The sequence below is a fragment of the Tupaia chinensis genome, unplaced genomic scaffold (assembly GCF_000334495.1).
Source record: "Tupaia chinensis unplaced genomic scaffold, TupChi_1.0 Scaffold139696_1, whole genome shotgun sequence".
In the NCBI taxonomy this organism is placed as follows: Eukaryota; Metazoa; Chordata; class Mammalia; order Scandentia; family Tupaiidae; genus Tupaia; species Tupaia belangeri.
In genome coordinates this window covers 366,257-383,447 of record NW_006199577.1, presented here as the reverse complement: position 1 = coordinate 383,447, position 17,191 = coordinate 366,257, and the positions used below count along the sequence as shown (strand labels likewise).

General features: G+C 43.4%; 1 protein-coding gene across 1 annotated transcript; it reads right to left on the bottom strand.

Moving 5' to 3' along the window:
• Window positions 1-11,196: 11,196 nt before the first annotated feature.
• CLDN2 (claudin 2) lies at window positions 11,197-14,064 on the bottom strand. Its single transcript, XM_027765755.1, has one exon. It carries the CDS (start codon window positions 13,867-13,869, stop codon window positions 13,177-13,179), a length of 693 nt encoding a protein of 230 aa, XP_027621556.1. The 5' UTR covers window positions 13,870-14,064; the 3' UTR covers window positions 11,197-13,176.
• Window positions 14,065-17,191: the final 3,127 nt, after the last annotated feature.

Here is a 17,191-nt window from a genome sequence, read left to right as displayed (position 1 = left end):
GAAAATTCCTCTGATTAACCCAGCTAGACATGACATTTCTCTTTGAACATTTAAGTTTGTGTGGTTTTTTTTTCTTTTTTTGAGAGGTTTTTGCTACAGGGCGCATGCACTTAGCAGACATACAGAGAGAGACAGACAGAAAGCGAGAAATCACCCCCCACCCAGGGGGATGGCCATGAAATTCCTTCTCCTCCATTTTCCTCTTGAGATCTTGGGCACACATGCACACGTGCCCAGTGTGAATTTAAGCCGCCGGGTCTGGGACTTGAACCACGGTTGACTGCATGAGAGTCCAGCAACATAGCCATTACGCTACCTGCTGGTCCCTGAACATTTAAGTTTTATGTCAATTCTAAGGCTTTTATCACAAACTCCTTTGTCCCATCTTCCCTATTAGAAAACTCCACATTCAAATATTCAACTGCCTACTTGACATTTACACTGACACATCTCACAGGCATTTCAAATAAAATATGTTAAAAATAAACAGTGACATACCCCAGGACTACCTTGCCCCCAGTTTTCCTTGTCTTAGAAAATGGTCCCTCCACCCACTCAGTTGCTTAAGCTAGAAACCTGGAAATCATTCTTAATTTTCCTCTTCCCCCACATCCAGTCTGTCAACAAATCTATCAGCTCTGTCTCCAAAATGTATCTTGAGTTATTGCAACTCCTAACTGGAGTCCTTTCTTCCACTTTCATTACCACACGGATCTTATCACTACAGACAGAGTGAATTTTTTAAAGTACAATTTAAGTCATATGACTCCCCTGCTTAAAGCCTTTAAATTACCTCCTATTACACTTAGAATAAAATCCAAATCCCAGGCCAGCAGATAGTTTAGAGGTTAAGGTGGCTGGATCCTGTATGGCTGACTGTGGTTCAAGTACCAAATCCGGCTGCTTGGAAAACACGCCAAGAGGACCAGCAGACGGTGTAATGGTTACGTTGTTGGACTCCTGTGTCGTCGACCATGGTTCAAGTGCTGGACCCGACAGCTCAAAACTCATGCAGGCACGTGCACATGAGTGTCCAAAATTCCAGGAGGAGAACAGAGAAGGGATTGCCATGTGGCCATCACCCCGGGGAGTGATTTCTCACTTTTCTGTCTCTCTGGTGAGCACATGTGCCATGTAGCAAAAAATTCTCTTAAAACAAACAAACAAACAAAAAAACCCACCAGGCATGTGTGCATGTGTGCCCAAAATCTCAAGAGAAGGAATTACTGTGTGGAAATCTGGTAGTGGTAGGGGAGCAGTCTCCATTCTCTTTTTCACTCTCTTCTCTCTGTCTCCAGTGTGTACACACATCCTATAGCAAACATTTTTAACAATCCAAACTCCTTACAATGTCCTCTAAGACCCCTGCCTACTATTACTTTGTCTTCTGTGACTCTTCATCATATACCAGTTTTCCTTTGGCCCATTATGATCTTCCTACTGAAACATGTCAAGCTTCTACCTCAAAGTCCTTACTCATTGCTCTCTCTCCTGCACCATATGAAGGGCCTCACAAAGTTCTTGGAAAAATTGAAGGAAAGAACTTGTTTATTGTGGTGCAGGAAAAATTTTAAATCTATGCAAAGTTTGTTCATATTACAAAATTCCTATTTACTTTTTGAAGGCTCCCTCCCTCTCTGTACTTTACCCATTACTGCCTTCCTCTCCTGGAATGCTCATATCACCAGTGTTGGCATGGCTGGCTAGCCCTTATCCTTCAGATTTTGGTCTAAGTGCCACTTTGTCAGACAGGCCTTTCCTGGCAACCTTTTCTCTTTACCCTTTTATCTGTCACTGTTTCCTGTTTTGTTCAAGTCATAGGACTTCTCACAATTTCTATATTTGGTATTTACTTTCACTTACTCAACAAATACTTGTTAAGTACCTACTATGTGCCAGATGATATACAGTGGTGAACACAACACACATGGTCCCTGCCTGCTGCCTTCACTAATAAGTTCCATGATGAGAAAGTCCATGCCTTTTTGCCAAGTGCTGTATCCTAGAGTTTGTCACAGACTCCTGGGATATAGTAGGTATTCAATAAATTATTGTTAATGTATGAGTTAATGATGGAACTGTGTTTTGTTCATGTCTTTATCTCCCTCAAGGACCTAAAAATGCATAGGAGCTGAATAAATATAGTATGAGTGAGGTAGATAACAACCTTGGACATTAAACTCTGAAAACGAAGGCAGTAATACCAAATGGTACAACTTTTAGGGGTGGGGGTCAACATATTGAGCTGAAGTGGCCTAGTATTTCTCTTTAACTGATCTTCGATATAAATAATTAGAAATGTTACCAGAGGAGAAAAGGTATATTGGTGTCCTTTACCATAAGCATTCTAAATATTATCAAAAGGAGACTCTCTAGCATATAATTTAAAAATATTAAAAACTTCAGAATATCAGAATATAGCCAGAAGAAGGCTGTGGAGACCAGATGTGAAAATTAGAACTAAATGGAGGGAAAAAAATTCTGAGGAGGCTTCTGATCACTTTTTCTAAGAGTGGTAATAGTTTATTTCAAGAGAAGAAAGAACTATTCACAAGCAAAAAACAAACAGATCAAGTCTCAAGGAAATAAAGCTTTGAACCCATGTTAGGAGGTCAGTAAATGATTTTTGAATGAATAGATGGCCACCTGGCAAAGGACTAGACCTGAGTCCTTGTGGCCCTGGGGACAGAAAGATTTGCTTGCCTACATGGAATGATGGTGAATAATCTGGGTTAACAATGTAGAGGCTGAGGCTTAATTGGCAGACTCTTAGTTTACAAGGGTAATCTCCAGATAGAATATCTTTCAGAATTCTGTACTATGAATTTAAACCCCATTCTTTGGTACAGTATTACGAGTGAAGCTTGGGGGTTTGCTCAGGAATGCTGGGTGTCACCTAAGGCTAAGCCAAGTGTTACTTCCCTGAAAGAATGACTTAATGCTTCATGACAAAGACATCCCTAACTCAGGATTAATATTAGGCAGAGAATATTTAGGAATCATATTTCTGAATCAGAAGTCAAGGCACAGGGGTCAGATAGCACACCATTAAAACACAGTGCTCTGCAAGACTAACCCACATGGGAAGGCTCTGTGATTGTGTTGGACCCCTCCCTGAGTATGCTGGGCACATGTGTGCCCATGATCCAGGGCTGACTGAGGCTGGAGGTGGATCATAGCATCAGGACCCTGTTGGGGGTACGCTCTCTCTCTCTTTATCTTGGAAGAGATAAATATTGGATTGTCAGGAAAGTCATGATGCATTTTTGCCATAGAGAAACAGAAGAATATGTCACGATTCATGATTTTCCCATGACTTAATAGATAAAACTTTTTTTTTTTTTTTTGCTATAGGGCGCGTGCACTCGCCACGGCGTAAGTTTTAAGCCACCGGGTCCGGGACGCAAACCGCGGTCAACTACGTGGGAGTCCAGCGACATAGCCATTATGTTAACTGCTGATCCCATAGATAAAACTTTTAAAAGTCGGGGCACATGTTTGGGTCACAAACTAGATCACTGAAAGAAGAACTGACTTAGTCATGGGTATATAAAAGCTTTGAGAACTGACTTAGTCATGTCTATATAAAAGCTTTGGTCATTGAAACGAATAGCGCTCACTTTCTAATGGAAAAAAATACCTGTGGAAGAAATTCTTTTGTTACTTGCCTCTATCCCTAAATCCAAGGTTTTTATGTGAGTCCCCAGAAAACTCCAACTCACTTTTAGATAAAGTAGCACTAATGTTTTGGGCACTTTGTACATACCAAGTCCATTCCATACATCTGCTCATTGTGTCCTCAGAAACAGGCAATTTAACTTTAGATAAGGGCCCAAAGATCTGGCCCTAGAAATCTGGAAGAATCAGAACGGTGGAGATACATGGGAAGGGATTTCTAGATATAGGAAATAATAAGTCAAAAGCATAGGACTGGGTGGGAGGTGACTACAGAACACCCAAGAGGCTGAGGGGTGAATTATCTGGGCCAGACCATGGTGTGGTGGTTAAGGTGGCTGGATCCCACATGGCTGACTACAGTTTGAGTCTCAGACCCTGCAGTTTGAAAAACACACAAGGCACATGTGCATACATATCGAAAAATTCCAGAGGATATTCGAGAAGTAATTGCAGGCTATCCCCCTGGGGGGTGTTTTCTCACTCCCTTTCTCCACTGCCCTCTACCATTGCAAGCACATGCATCCTACAGCAAATTCTTCAGGTGTTGGTGTAAGTGCCATTTTGTCAGGTCTTTCCTGGCAACCTTTTATCTCTATCTAGCAAAACAAAACAAACGAAGTATCTAATCTGGAGCATAAGGAACAAAGAATCCAGGGGCTTGGGAATTTGAGCAAGAGGAGACTGTTAAATCTGCATAACAATGGAGCTGTCTGAGGTTATGAATTAGGAAGGTAGCTATTGAAATCTCCCTAATTGTCTCTAACTTTGGAGAGTTAACTCCAGTCTGAAGTTCCCTTTGAGTGCTCTAGCAGCAAGACATGGTCAACCATGATTCTATTCTATTCCAGATTTTCACACAACTGGAGAAGGTAAAACATATCATCCCTTTCTTCTCCAACTTCTCAAGTGTGTTCTCCTGGCTTCTATTAATGGAATCTTATGAATCTAAACCTATGCAAGGTCTTCAAGATACTTAGACTTTGGGAAAGAATCTGGAGGAGTTTTGGCCTGGGAAAGACTACTCCCTTGCTAATATAGATTCAGATGTGTGGTAGAAAATGCAGTTTGTTAACGTGGACCCTCAGTGCAGCAGTTAAGCCCTGTTCATGGGTAGCCAGATCCCCCATGGCTAAACACAGTTTGAATCCTGGACCCAGGAACTTGAAGAACATGACAGGCACATGTCCGTGTATGCACAAAATTCTGATAGGATGGAGAAATAGAAAAAGGATTGGAGCATAATCACACCCCAAAGGGACAGGGTGGTACTTCTTTCTCTTGGCAAGTTCATATGTCCTCTGGCAATTAAAAAAAAAAGAAAGTATACTTTATTACCTTCCCTTATCCTTCAAAGACACACATTTTGATGTAATTTTGAACACTACCCTTTAGATTACTAATATGCTTAGATAACATTTAACCATTTGTTAGGATGTACTTTATACTCTAACTATATTGAGAAGGAGATATCATCCCCATTTTACAGATGAGGAAACAAAAATGTAGGGAATTGAAGTGGCTTACCTAAAATCATCCAGCTAGAGTACAAACGCAAGATCCTAATCCAGATTTGTCTGACTTCAGAGACCAAAAAGCTCTTTGCACACTACACCAGACTATCTTGAAAAAAAATCTCTTCCTTTTGATAGGAAAGCGCTAAAGCAGATTCACACTAATAGGACTTTTTTTTTTTTCTAATAGGACTTTCCATGGGAGAAAGTTCTACAATCCCAAACAATGTTTAACTGCCCTCATGATCAGGAAATTGTTCACTTATATAACGAACATCCCTCCAACAATGTGGAAATTCATTTCCTCTTGACTGGGTTTTTTACTCAGAGCTGTTGCTTGGCAGCTTTCCTGATATTAAAACAGCCATCAGGATCCTATTCTTACTCTCCAGGAGGTCTTGGACTTGTTGGCCTTTGCCTGTGGGTGTTCTCACTAGCTCCTTTGAACCCCACCCACACCCCCACCCCCAGCCATTGCTGAGTTGAGCAAGTCTCTTGGGGAGTGAGAAAGTGACACTTGAGAACATACTGGTTTATTATTACACACAGAGGAGTAAAATTAACCATAAGAGGTTCCTCTGGAATTGCCAAAGGGAAGATGGCACCCTATTTCTCATCCTGTCTACCTTTTTCATAATTTTCCCTTGTCTTCATTTTTGAAGTTGTTTCATCATTTAGTTAAAGGGTGTTTGTATTGTTTAGAGAAATGTCCTGCTCCTCCATGTTCCAGTGTCCATTGTCTCTGAATTATTCTGTTTTTTTAAAGATTATGTATTTTACTCACAAGAGAGAAAGAAAAGTATCATTGACAGGGTCTCATCACACTGACCCCTCCAGATCATCTAGATCTTGGGCATACATGTACTGGTGTGTTTTTCAGTTAACTCAGGATCTGAACCCGCAGTTGGCCACATGGCTTCCAGTACTGCAATTTAGTACACTACTGCCTAGCCAACAAGGTTGGACTACTGATCTATTTTTTAAACCTGTTGGATTTGTAATCTCTTTTGCTTCCTTTTAGGGCTAGCATGAGAAACTAGGACAAATTCTGGTGTTAATGGCTAATCTGTAGCTGAATGTTTCTTTCCTCAGAAAATAAACTTTCTTTTAAATTGAGGTGTTAAAAGTATGAGTTTTGGGATGTGAGAAAAAAGTTTGAAATCCATAGTTTTTTCATAATACACAGTTTCCATGAACTTTTTGAAGACTGTAAATTCAAGTAAAGAGGCATCAAGGAATCTCTTTGTACTTTTGGTGTAACTGGCCTTTCTCCTCAGCAGCCCAGAGAACTTTTCTCAAATAATCACAGACTCTGAAAGTGCTATTAGACAGTAGCAATGCTGGGTTGCCTGCCACACTACTTGTACTTATTTGGCATCTAATCTCATATCCCATCATATTCCCTATGATCTTTTTTTTTTTTTTTTGAGAGAGATTTTCGCTATAGGGCTTGTGCGCTTGCCAGACAGAGACACAGAGACAAAAAGCGAGAAATCACTCCCCCAGGGGGGATGGTCACGCCACAATCCCTTCTCCATTCTCCTCTCGGGATCTTGGGCAGGCATACACATGCACCCGGCGTGAGTTTTAAGTCACTGGGTCCAGGACGCGAACCGCGGTCCAACTATGTGGGAGTCCAGCGACATAGCCATTACTCTAACTGCTGGTTCCTCCTATGATCTTTTTTAAAGCATGTATTCTGAACATTGTCTCCATAAGGTCATAAGTGTTTGCAGACAGGAAGTTCTTAAAAGCCTTCCTAGGAGGTGAGTTATAAAGTGGCAAGTATGTCATTCTGAAGGAATGGAACTTCAGGGATGACAGGATAGCAAGTACTTCTTTCTTGAAAGGGACCTGATGATGTGCCCTTGTATGGTGTCTTCCTGCTTTGTCAAGTCCTATGACATTCTTGCTTGAGTTCTGGAGCAGTGAGGCCTACAGCAGGGAATGGTAGTTAACTAGGAATTCCTGAGCTACAATTCCCAGGAAAGCAGTGGGTTGTGGGTGGGAGGGAGTGGTCAGATTAGTCTGTATCAGTATGCCTGATAACAGCCTGTTAATATTTTATCAATGATCATATCACAGCATATAGTGAGCTATCACTCAGGGCAGAAGAAAGAGATAACCACTGGACTTCCTGTTTGAGGTTCTTTTCCCTCTTAAAATAACAAAATTGCTCATAAGAGGCAGGAGCTGTTTTGGCAGGGAGACTAAGCTGAGCCAAGACCAGGCTTCAGCTAGCTGAGGAGGTGCACATGCTCTTCGCAGCCTGGGGCCTCTATTTCCCAGAGTAGGTAGCTGCAGGCAGGAAAGAATCTCCTTTCCATGGGCCTAGGACTAAGTGAGAGAGGGAACAGTTGACCCTGCAAGTCCTCACTTTGTCCTACTCTTTCCTCATTTCCTTCTCCCACACCTGTGTTTCTCCTTTGGTCCAGAGTCAAAAGACCCTAGGATACTAAATGGGCAATTCTGGGTAACCAGCAGTTAGCGTAATGGCTATGTCGCTGGACTCCCACGTAGTCAACCACAGTTCGCGTCCCAGACCTGGTAGCTTAAAACTCAAGCTGGGCGCGTGTGCGTGCGTGCCCAAGATCCCGAGAGGAGAATGGAGGAGAAGGGATTGCGGCGTGACCATCCCCTCTGGGGGGGGGGGGGTGATTTCTCGCTTTCTGTCTCTATGTCTCTCTCTGTATGGCGAGTGCACGCGCCCTATAGCGAAAACATCTCAAAAAAAAAAAAAAACCTAAATGGGCAATTCTGGAAACCTGTCTAAGGAAAAGAGATGAGTTAGAGAGGCTGAGCTCCAGAATCACTCCCTCTTTTAGAGCCAGTTAGAGATCCCGAGAGTTAAACTTGAAAGGATTCTGGGTTAGCTCTGCAGCTGCTTCCTCAGCACTAGATGGCATTTCTCATAATCTTTCAGCTGCAGGAAGCAGTTTCTTTCTCTTTTTCTCTTTCTTTTTTTCTTTCTTTCTCTACTTTCTTCTTTTTGGTAATAATTATTATGGTAGTTTCTGTTTTTAAAACTGTTTTTCTTTTTAACATTTAACTACTGTACAGCATACAAAATGGACTTTCTGGGTATGTCTTCTTTCTTTCCTTCTTTCATCTTTCTTTTTCTTTCTTTCTCTCTTTCTTCACAGCATGGATATACTGTATATTAATCCATTCAAAGATATTACCATATACATTCTCATCAACAGATAGTTTTCCATTTTCATGTCCATTAGATGTTTTGCCTTTTTTTCCCTTGATTTCTTCCCTCCTGCCCCTCATTGTCCACCCTCCTCCCACACTGTTTCTAGTATCCACAGTTGTTCTCCCAGCTTTTATACCTTCCAATCTTTCAGTTTCTGCTATAAAATGCAGACATTCAGTATAAAGTGGGCATATAGAATGCCTCTGTTCCATAGTCTGGCTTGCTACAATACAGACTATTGTAGTTTCTAATACATCTTTGTGGGGAACAGTGCATTTTTTTCAAAGCATGTAATACATAATAATAAAATCAAAGAAATAAACAGGACCAGCCCATGGCCCAGTTGTTGGGGAAGCAAGATTCCATATGGCTGACCATGTAATTTGAATCCCAGACCTAGGGACTTAACAAACACATTGGGTGCATGTGCATGTATGCCCCAAATTCCAAGGGGATGGAGAAGTAGAGAGGAGACTGTGGTATAATGTCCCACTGGGGGATGTTTTCTCCCTGTCCCTCTCCTTCTGTCTGTCTGGCCAGTACACACTCCCTCTGGCAAATCAAATAAAAAGGAAATAAACATATCCACCATCTCTTCTCTCTAGCATCCTTCCCCAAGAAGATCAAGTAGCATCAGGGCCTCATTTCATGTACGTTGGAATTTAAAGGGACTTATCTAATTAATCTCAGCCACTTTCATCTCCTATTTTATGTCATTTTTTCTTGTCTCTAATAGGACAGTCTATATTCTGCCTCTTACCAGTTAGGTGTCTTACCTCCCCAAGATTAGCTGTCAGCTCCTATGAAGCACAGACTTTACCTGTCATCCTCAAAATCCTTAGCATTGCCTGACACAGAGTAAGCATTCAGAGAATATGAACTGGCTGGCTAGATAGCTGGTCAAACGGCTGTTTGAGTGGCTGGATAAAGGTCTTTCTGAAAGCTGGAGTTTGCCTTTCTACCAAGAAGAGAGTTTCAGCTTCTACACACTCCTCCATTAATGATCACATAGCAGTAGGTCACTAGGGCCCCAAGGGGGATAAAACATGAGTCACACTATTATCAGAAGAATGAAGGCGGCAGAAACATCCTTCCTTGTGCAAGGGTCAGAGCTATGAGGCTGGGGCATAAACACAATGGCCTTCACTATTCCCTACGTCCAGTGCTAATCTAAATTACTTTATGATGGAAGGCAATGGGGTAAGCTGAAAGCTGTTCCGCTTGGACCCAGACTTGGGAAGATTTCTAGGAAACTATTTAGAGCAAGCTTTTTCTTACTCAGTGAGCCAAAGGGAACAGTTCTTTGTCAGGTCTGCCCTGGTTTTTCTAACTCCTTCCATTGAATCTTCCCCAGATAAGCAAAGGTGGGAGGACCCCTCAAACTAGCCTCATACTAAAATGAAGGAAGCTCTGTGCCCTATTCCTTCAAGGGCCCTTGCATTCTAGTGGCAGACAGGGACAGGATGAGTACAGGAACTTGAAGAGCAACATGCCCTCAAACAGCTTCTGAGACCAGAATCCCAAACCCATGCTACTGTGAGAGTAGTTTCTAGGCTTGTGTTAATAGTCAGATACTCTGACTTAAGGGATTTTACTCAGATCTCTGTGTCCCCACTTTGTCTCCTGTAAAAGATCTCCCTCACTGGAGAATTTGAGAATACAGAGAAATTGGTGGATCTGAAAAATATTTTGGCTACCAGATGGGTCATCAGAACCCAGACAAGTCTGTTACCCAACCAGCACAGCAGTCAGCTAGGCATCTCCATCTTCCAACCTCCAGTGGCCACCAATTAAGGGAGTTCCAAATCCCAGACCAGAAATGTGGTCTCTCGTAAATCTTTTGTCCAGAGAACCCTCTGTCTCCACCTTTATTTCTGGCTACTGCCATTCCTTTAATGTGCTTAAATGCTGAGGTTCCAGCCTCTGCACTGAAGAAGGCCCACTTCAGAGTGCAAAGATAGTGTCTGGGATAATAGGTTCCTATATGCTGAGGCCCTCTAGGTATAGGGGCTGGATAAGCTGAATCTTGAGGCCTCCATTATTGTCAGTGCTGGCACAGTTGTCACTCTTATGAATTATGAATGCTTCGTTAATACTCAATGAGGTTAGAACAGGAACAAACCATTGCCCTCCCAAACTTCCACACCTCCAGAGTTAAGACAATTGGAACTGAAATGCTATGTCTTATTCAAATGTAAGCCTGGCATCCCCTTTGGTGAGACTGAGCTAGCTAGGCCCAGTATGTCCAGCTAGCCAGAGTGACAGGAGAGATAGCTCGAGGTGATACATACACTCAATGAATTTGTCCTGATTTTCCAGATGTCCTCATGGGAGACCAGGAAAGACTGTGCTGCCATTGTTACCTTGCAGGGCATAAGTTATTTTTCTCAGGCAGCTCAAAGACCTTCTATTGGCTGTGAATGTTGTTGGATTAACAAGGTCCTGGTTTAGGACCAGGAACATCAGCTATGTGGCCCTGGGAAAATTTCTTTACTTGTGTATCTCTTAGTTTCCTCATCTGCCAAATAGAGATGATCAGATCTATTTCAGCTTCCTCATAATGGTGATTCAGAGAATGAAAGAAATAAACATAGCAATTCAATAAATAATCATTGTGAAAAAGGAGGAACCCTGGGGAAGACAAAGAGGTTACAGTTACTTTGAGGTTGTCATACCTTCTAATTGTTTCTAATAAAATCCAAAATTGTCTTTCCACCCTATAGGAAGACTAACTTCTACCCCACCCTCCCTTTATACAGTTCCCCTCCAGTCACACCTGCCCTGTCTGGGCCTGTTTTAATCAATGAAACAATTACTCAATCAACAAGTGTTTATTGATCACCTACTGTGTGCCCAGCACTGTTACAAATAGTCTAGGAGATACAGAGAGGTCTAAGATAGGCCCCTGCTCTCCAAGAGTTTACAACGCACTTGTGAGATCAGGTACACACACAGAAAAGATAACTGTCAATCAAAAATTATTAATGATAAGCATCAAGAAATTATTTATACATTGAGAGTTGTGGAAAGGAGGGTAGGAAAGGGATGGAGTGGTTAGAGAAGGCTCCATGAGAGAAGTAGTGCTGAGCAAGTCCTCTAAGCATGTGGAGGGCTTGGCTAAGGGGAGAGGGCCTTCCAGATTAGGAGAACAGTTTGAACATAGATGAGAAGGTGGAAATATGAAAGGCATGCTAGATTCTATTAATGGGTCCTTTCTGTTGGCACTGTGGTTTAAGGGGGTGAGTATATTGGAGTTTTTCAAAGCTGTTCATGCCTAAGCCAGTGAGGGAAAATGTCTTTGGTTTATGACCCCCTCACTCTCACTCCAAGGGAAATGGAGTGTTTTTAGACCTTGGAGGTATTAACTGTCTGCTGGGAAACATTTTGCTCTCCCACCTCAACTGCAATCCCAGGCAGCAGCTCAACTGTCACTCAGATCATAGATACATCACTTTGAGCATGAATGTTCCATACTGGAGCCTTTGTATGCCTTCTAGCAGCTCTAGAATATCTTCTGAAGTATGATGGGGGGAATATAAAAAGTGACAGGAGGCCCACCTGTTGCTATGGTCTTTCAGAGACTCTGTAGTGCTCTGTGGGTAGACCCCAGGGCACCTGATCTCAGCCTTTGGGCTGATTTTCCATTAGACTTGAAGATTACCTGGAGGAAGGAGGGGGGTGCCTCTCTCTGGCACAGTAGAAATACCCACCGGAGCCACCACACATGTCCACCCAGTTTCTTAGAACCAAAGTTCACATTCTTGGCCAGCGTTGATAAGTGGTATCTTCTTCAGTCCCCCACAGCTCCCACGTTGTCATGCTCCAGTCAAGGGCCATCTCTAGGAAAACAGGTTTACTGTTCCTAAGGAAACCATTGTCTAGGGCCCTTAGTCTGTGGTTTAGAGAAGAGTTCAGGTCAGGTACCTCAGAGGGAGGCAGGAGCTCCAGTGAAAGTTGGGACCACAGCTTCTGAGGACCTTCCTCAGTGAATGGAGTCAAAGTCTGCTGCTGCCTTGAGCTTTCACCGTGTCTTCTTTCCTTGTCCTTTCCTCTAGCCATGGGCTTCATCCCTGACCCACAAGTGTGAGGAAATTCTGGAAAACAGCTTTGGCCTTCTTTTGGTCCCAGGCTGCTTTTCCCTCCTCTCATCCTGCGCCCAGTTGTTTTCTGTTCCCTGAATCTCATAGGATAGCTTTATGATTGTTCATACATAAACCAGTCTGGACACTGTGAAATCATAAGAATAGGATGCAGACTCCAGAACACATTACTGACCAATCAGTTTCTTTGGAGGGAGACTTGATAGGAGGCTAGAGTCATGCCCATCAAAAGCTACCACTCCTCCCCATCCCCCAACAAAGAGCTAAGAACCAACCTCAGCCAGAGGGAGGTTGACCACAAAGAGGATCAGTCAGTAGGATGTGATTAGTGGGCTTTTGGATGGATTTTGGATGTATTCTCAGGTAAACCAAAAGGCAGAGAGGAGCCTCTGGGGTCTGGCCAAAGTTAGGGGAGAGGGATTTGAAGTTCAAGGTTGAGGACTCAGGGCGGGGGGACAAGGTGAGGGAAATAGAAAGGCTAGCTTGGTGAGCATTCTTAGCCATTCAACCTGCATGCTGTCACACCAGCTCCTGTTTCTGCCTTCACCCAATCCAATGGCCAAAGTCAGTCTATTCTCAGCAGCACCTTCTGACAATCCAGTGGCAATGTCCTTCACCTGTGGCCCTAGTGGGGCTGTCCACTGGTTTTTACAGATCCAGCCACCCCCCAGCTCTGGCCCCTGGTTCTTCACACATACCCTGTCAGGCTGTAGGAGTTAAACTCACTCTTGACTTTGGGTGGTTGGCCAGGTCTTGGAGAGCTCCTAGTGGCAAGAGGCTGGGCCTGGTAGGCATCATAGTAGTTGGAACGATTTCCTTGGGTTGTGCAGGAAAAGCAGAGGATGATTCCAGCTATCAGAGAAAATAGGGAGGAAATAATGCCTAAATAAAGAGCCTCTCCAATTTCAAATTTCATGCTGTCAGGCACCAGTGGGGAGTAGAAGTCCCTCAAGATCCCATGAAGATTCCACACAACAGGAATAAAGCCCAGGAGGCCTCCAAGGATGAAGAAGACTCCACCTACTACAGCCACTCTGTCTTTGGCTCGGGATTCCTGGCAGAAGACTGTGCACCTCATGCCTACCACAGAGATAATGCAGGCCAGTGAGGAGATTGCACTGGATGTCACCATCATGGCCTGGGCAGCCTGGATGTCTGCCGGAAGTCCTAGAAGCGTGCTGTAGATGTCACACTGGGTGATGCCTGTGCTGTGTGTGGCACACTCCATCCAGAGGCCCTTGGAGAAGCCGACTGCTGTCACAATGCTGGCACCGACATAAGAACTCGTTCGCCAGCTGGGGAGAAGCATGGCAACCAGTGTGCCCAATAGCCCCAGAAGGCCTAGAATGTAGCCCACAAGTTGAATACCAAGAGAGGCCATTGCAAACCTCTCAGTAGAAGTGTCTTCAGGGCCTTCTCCCTTGTCTTCTGGTTGCAGCTCTTACTCCTTGTCTCTTAGCCTCTAATCTCTCATTTCAGCGTGTCTCTGCCAGGTTGACTTCTCTCCTTACAAGTGTCTGTGGGTGGCCGCAACCAGGCTCAAGAAGGTATCTAGAAGACCTAAAAAAAAAAAATTTATAAACCAGATTAAATATTGACCAGAAGCTTATGAGAAACCAGAAAATGCTGAATGCCTTTTGACCTTTGTTATCTTTAGAAGTAACACATGAGAAAGGGGGAAAAAAAAGTTGAAAGTGGAGCCAAAATGTCATCACCTCCTGCGTAGGCACATGCCTTAGGTTGGCAGCCAGACAAAGCTAGTTGCCAGACAGGTGGCTGCTTTCTGGGAAGGTGGTGATGGCAGTAGTGTTGTGGTAGCTATGTTAACTCCACTGTTAGTCTCCAAAGCCTGCTGTTTCACACATTGCCAAGCAACAGTGTCACAGGGCCCCTCAGTTGAAGACTGAGGCCCAGCTCCAGGGGACTGGATCAGGAGAAACAGGTCTTAGAATGTAGGCTTGGCCTCCAGCTTATTAGAGGCCTCTTGAATCTCCAAGGGCCTAGAGAGCAGTGACCTATCCCTGGATCACACTACAGATAGTGAAAACCTATTCCAGGACAGATTGGGGAGTATAGGCAAAGCCTTCTGTCTATACTCTTGAGTGTTCAAATCCTCCAAGTCCTGCTCAAATGCCCACCTACAGGCTAGCCTAAGGCCTCCTGCATGTATAACACGCCAGACATTTCCTATCTGGTTTCCTAATTGTTGTCCCTACCAGCCTTAATAGATGCTCCCATCATCAGCCTTTCAGGTGATGTGGAAGGCCTCTGGAGCAAAGGTTGTTTCAGGGCCTGGCCCTGCAATTCCCTAGGCTATATGTTAGGGGCATGAAGGCAGACAGAAGAAAGGGAGGGTGCTCTAGAATGGCTTTCTTTATCTGAGCCAATCCTTTGGAATCTCAGAGCTGTATAGAATTTTGCAGTGTTCAGGAAGTCCCTACTCTTGTCAAAGTTCAGCCCACTTGGTTTTCTTTTCTTTCTTTTCTTTCTCTCTCTCTCTTTCTCTCTCTCTCTTTCTTTCTTTCTTTTTCATTTTCTTTTTAGGTTTATTTCCACAGGGCACAGGAACTCACTGGAGAGAAAGACAGAGACAGAGAGAGGGAAAGGGAGAAATACTCCCCCCATCCCCCAAGAGGGGATGGTCATGCCACAATTTCTTCTCCTCTCTTCTCCTCTTGTGATTCTGGGCATGCATGCACATGCACTCAGCATGAGTTTCAAGCCACTGGGTCCAGGACTTGAACTGCAATCACCATGTGAGAGTCCAGCACCTTAACTAGCATGCCACTTGCTAGCCCCAAGCTCACTGATTTTTCTTCCCACCACAATCTATTTTGTTTTATCTTTCAAGATTTCTCTTTTCTTACTCATCTCTTTAATATGAGTATTCCTCAGAATTCTATCCTTTCCCAAGAACACTCTGTCCCTAAGCAATCATCTGCCTCCATGGCTTAATAAAGTGCCCATCCACTGGCACTCTCAAATCTGAATTTCCAGATAGATTGACAGAGCAATTACCTAATGAATATGTCCACATAGAAATCTCATAAAAGCACTTTTATTTTGACATCCTCCAACTCATCATCTCCTCCATGGCATGTCTCCCAAAACAGTTCTTCCCTGGGTTTGCTATAGTCACTGAATTATAGACACCTCTATAGATTTAATTTCAACAAACCAAAATATGGGGAGTGATTCTTGACTTCTTTCTTGTCCTTATCAACCCTTCATCCTACAGTCAGTATGTCCCACCAGCTCTACCTCTCCAATATACCTCAAATCCATGGCTCTCTTCTCTCCATCTCCACTGATACTTTATTAGTTTAGAGCTTCATCATTCTCTCTCATGTGGCGTATAACAACAGCTTCATAACTGGTCTTATTTCCAATCTTGTCTCTTCCAAGTCATTCTCCACACTGTCACCAAGGTGATCTTTCAACACATTAATCTAATCAACTCACTGCTCTACATAAAACATTCCAATGGCTCCCTGTTGGCTAAAGAATAAAGTTCAGGGCCAGCCAGGTGGTGTGGTGGTTAAGGCAGCTGGAGGCCACATAGTCGACTGCTCAATTTGAATTCTGGACCTGCTAGCTTGAGAAACACACTTGGCATGTGTGCATGCATGCCCAAAAGACCAAGAGGAAAATGGAGGAGAAGAGATTGTTGCATGGCCACCCCCTTTGGGAGTGATTTCTTATTTCTCTCTTTTCTCTCTCTCTCTCTTTCTCTCTCTCTCATGAGTGCATGCACCCTGTAGCAAAAACTAAAACTAACAAAAACTTGATAAAGAATAAAGTCCAAACTTGTTTGTACTCCATGACCTTTCAAGCTTCATCTCTTGTCATTCCCTTCCTCACAGTCTATACTCTTGATTAACTAAATTACTTTCAGTCCCTCGGGCATGTCATGTGGTCTTTTGCTCACAAATCTGGGCACAGACTGTTCTATGCAGAATACCCTGCATTCTTCTTCCTCTGTTTAGTTCCTTCTCATCCCTTAGGAGTCACCTCTGGTGTATCCAAGTCTAGGCTGAGAAGTGCCCCTCCTCTATGTTCTTACAGTATCCTGTGTTTACTTACTCCCATCATAGTAATAGTAACAATAATAAAAGTAATACTTATATAGTGTTTCTTATATAATCATTATAAACACTTTACTAATATTAGCTCATTTAATCATCACAACTTTTTGTGGTAGGTACTAATAATACCTACTATGCTGAAGAAGAAACTAAAGACAAGACAGTTCTCTAGTAGTACATAGCATTTTCCTGTTTTACATTATTTTTTATTCCCTGCTAGTCTGTGAGTTACTTGAACACAGGGATTGTATCTGATTTATCTCTGTATCACATATGTCTTTCACAGTGATTTGCTCAGAGCAAATGTTCAAAAAAATATTAATTGGTAAATAAAAGTGGTAAATAAGGGACCAGCACATGGTGTAAAGATTACGTTGCTGGGGAACCAGCAGTTAGCGTAATGGCTATGTCGCTGGACTCCCATGTAGTCGACCGTGGTTCGCGTCCTGGACCCGGTGGCTTAAAACTCACGCCGGGCGCGTGTGCGTGCGTGCCCATGATCCCGAGAGGAGAATGGAGGAGAAGGGATTGCGGCGTGACCATCCCCCCTGGGGGGTGATTTCTCGCTTTCTGTCTCTCTGTCTCTCTCTGTCTGTCTGGCGAGCGCACGCGCCCTAT

Coding starts and splice junctions, on each gene's coding strand:
- CLDN2 (XM_027765755.1), bottom strand. CDS start 13,869: ATGGCCTCTCTTGGTATTCAACTTGTGGGCTACATTCTAGGCCTTCTG.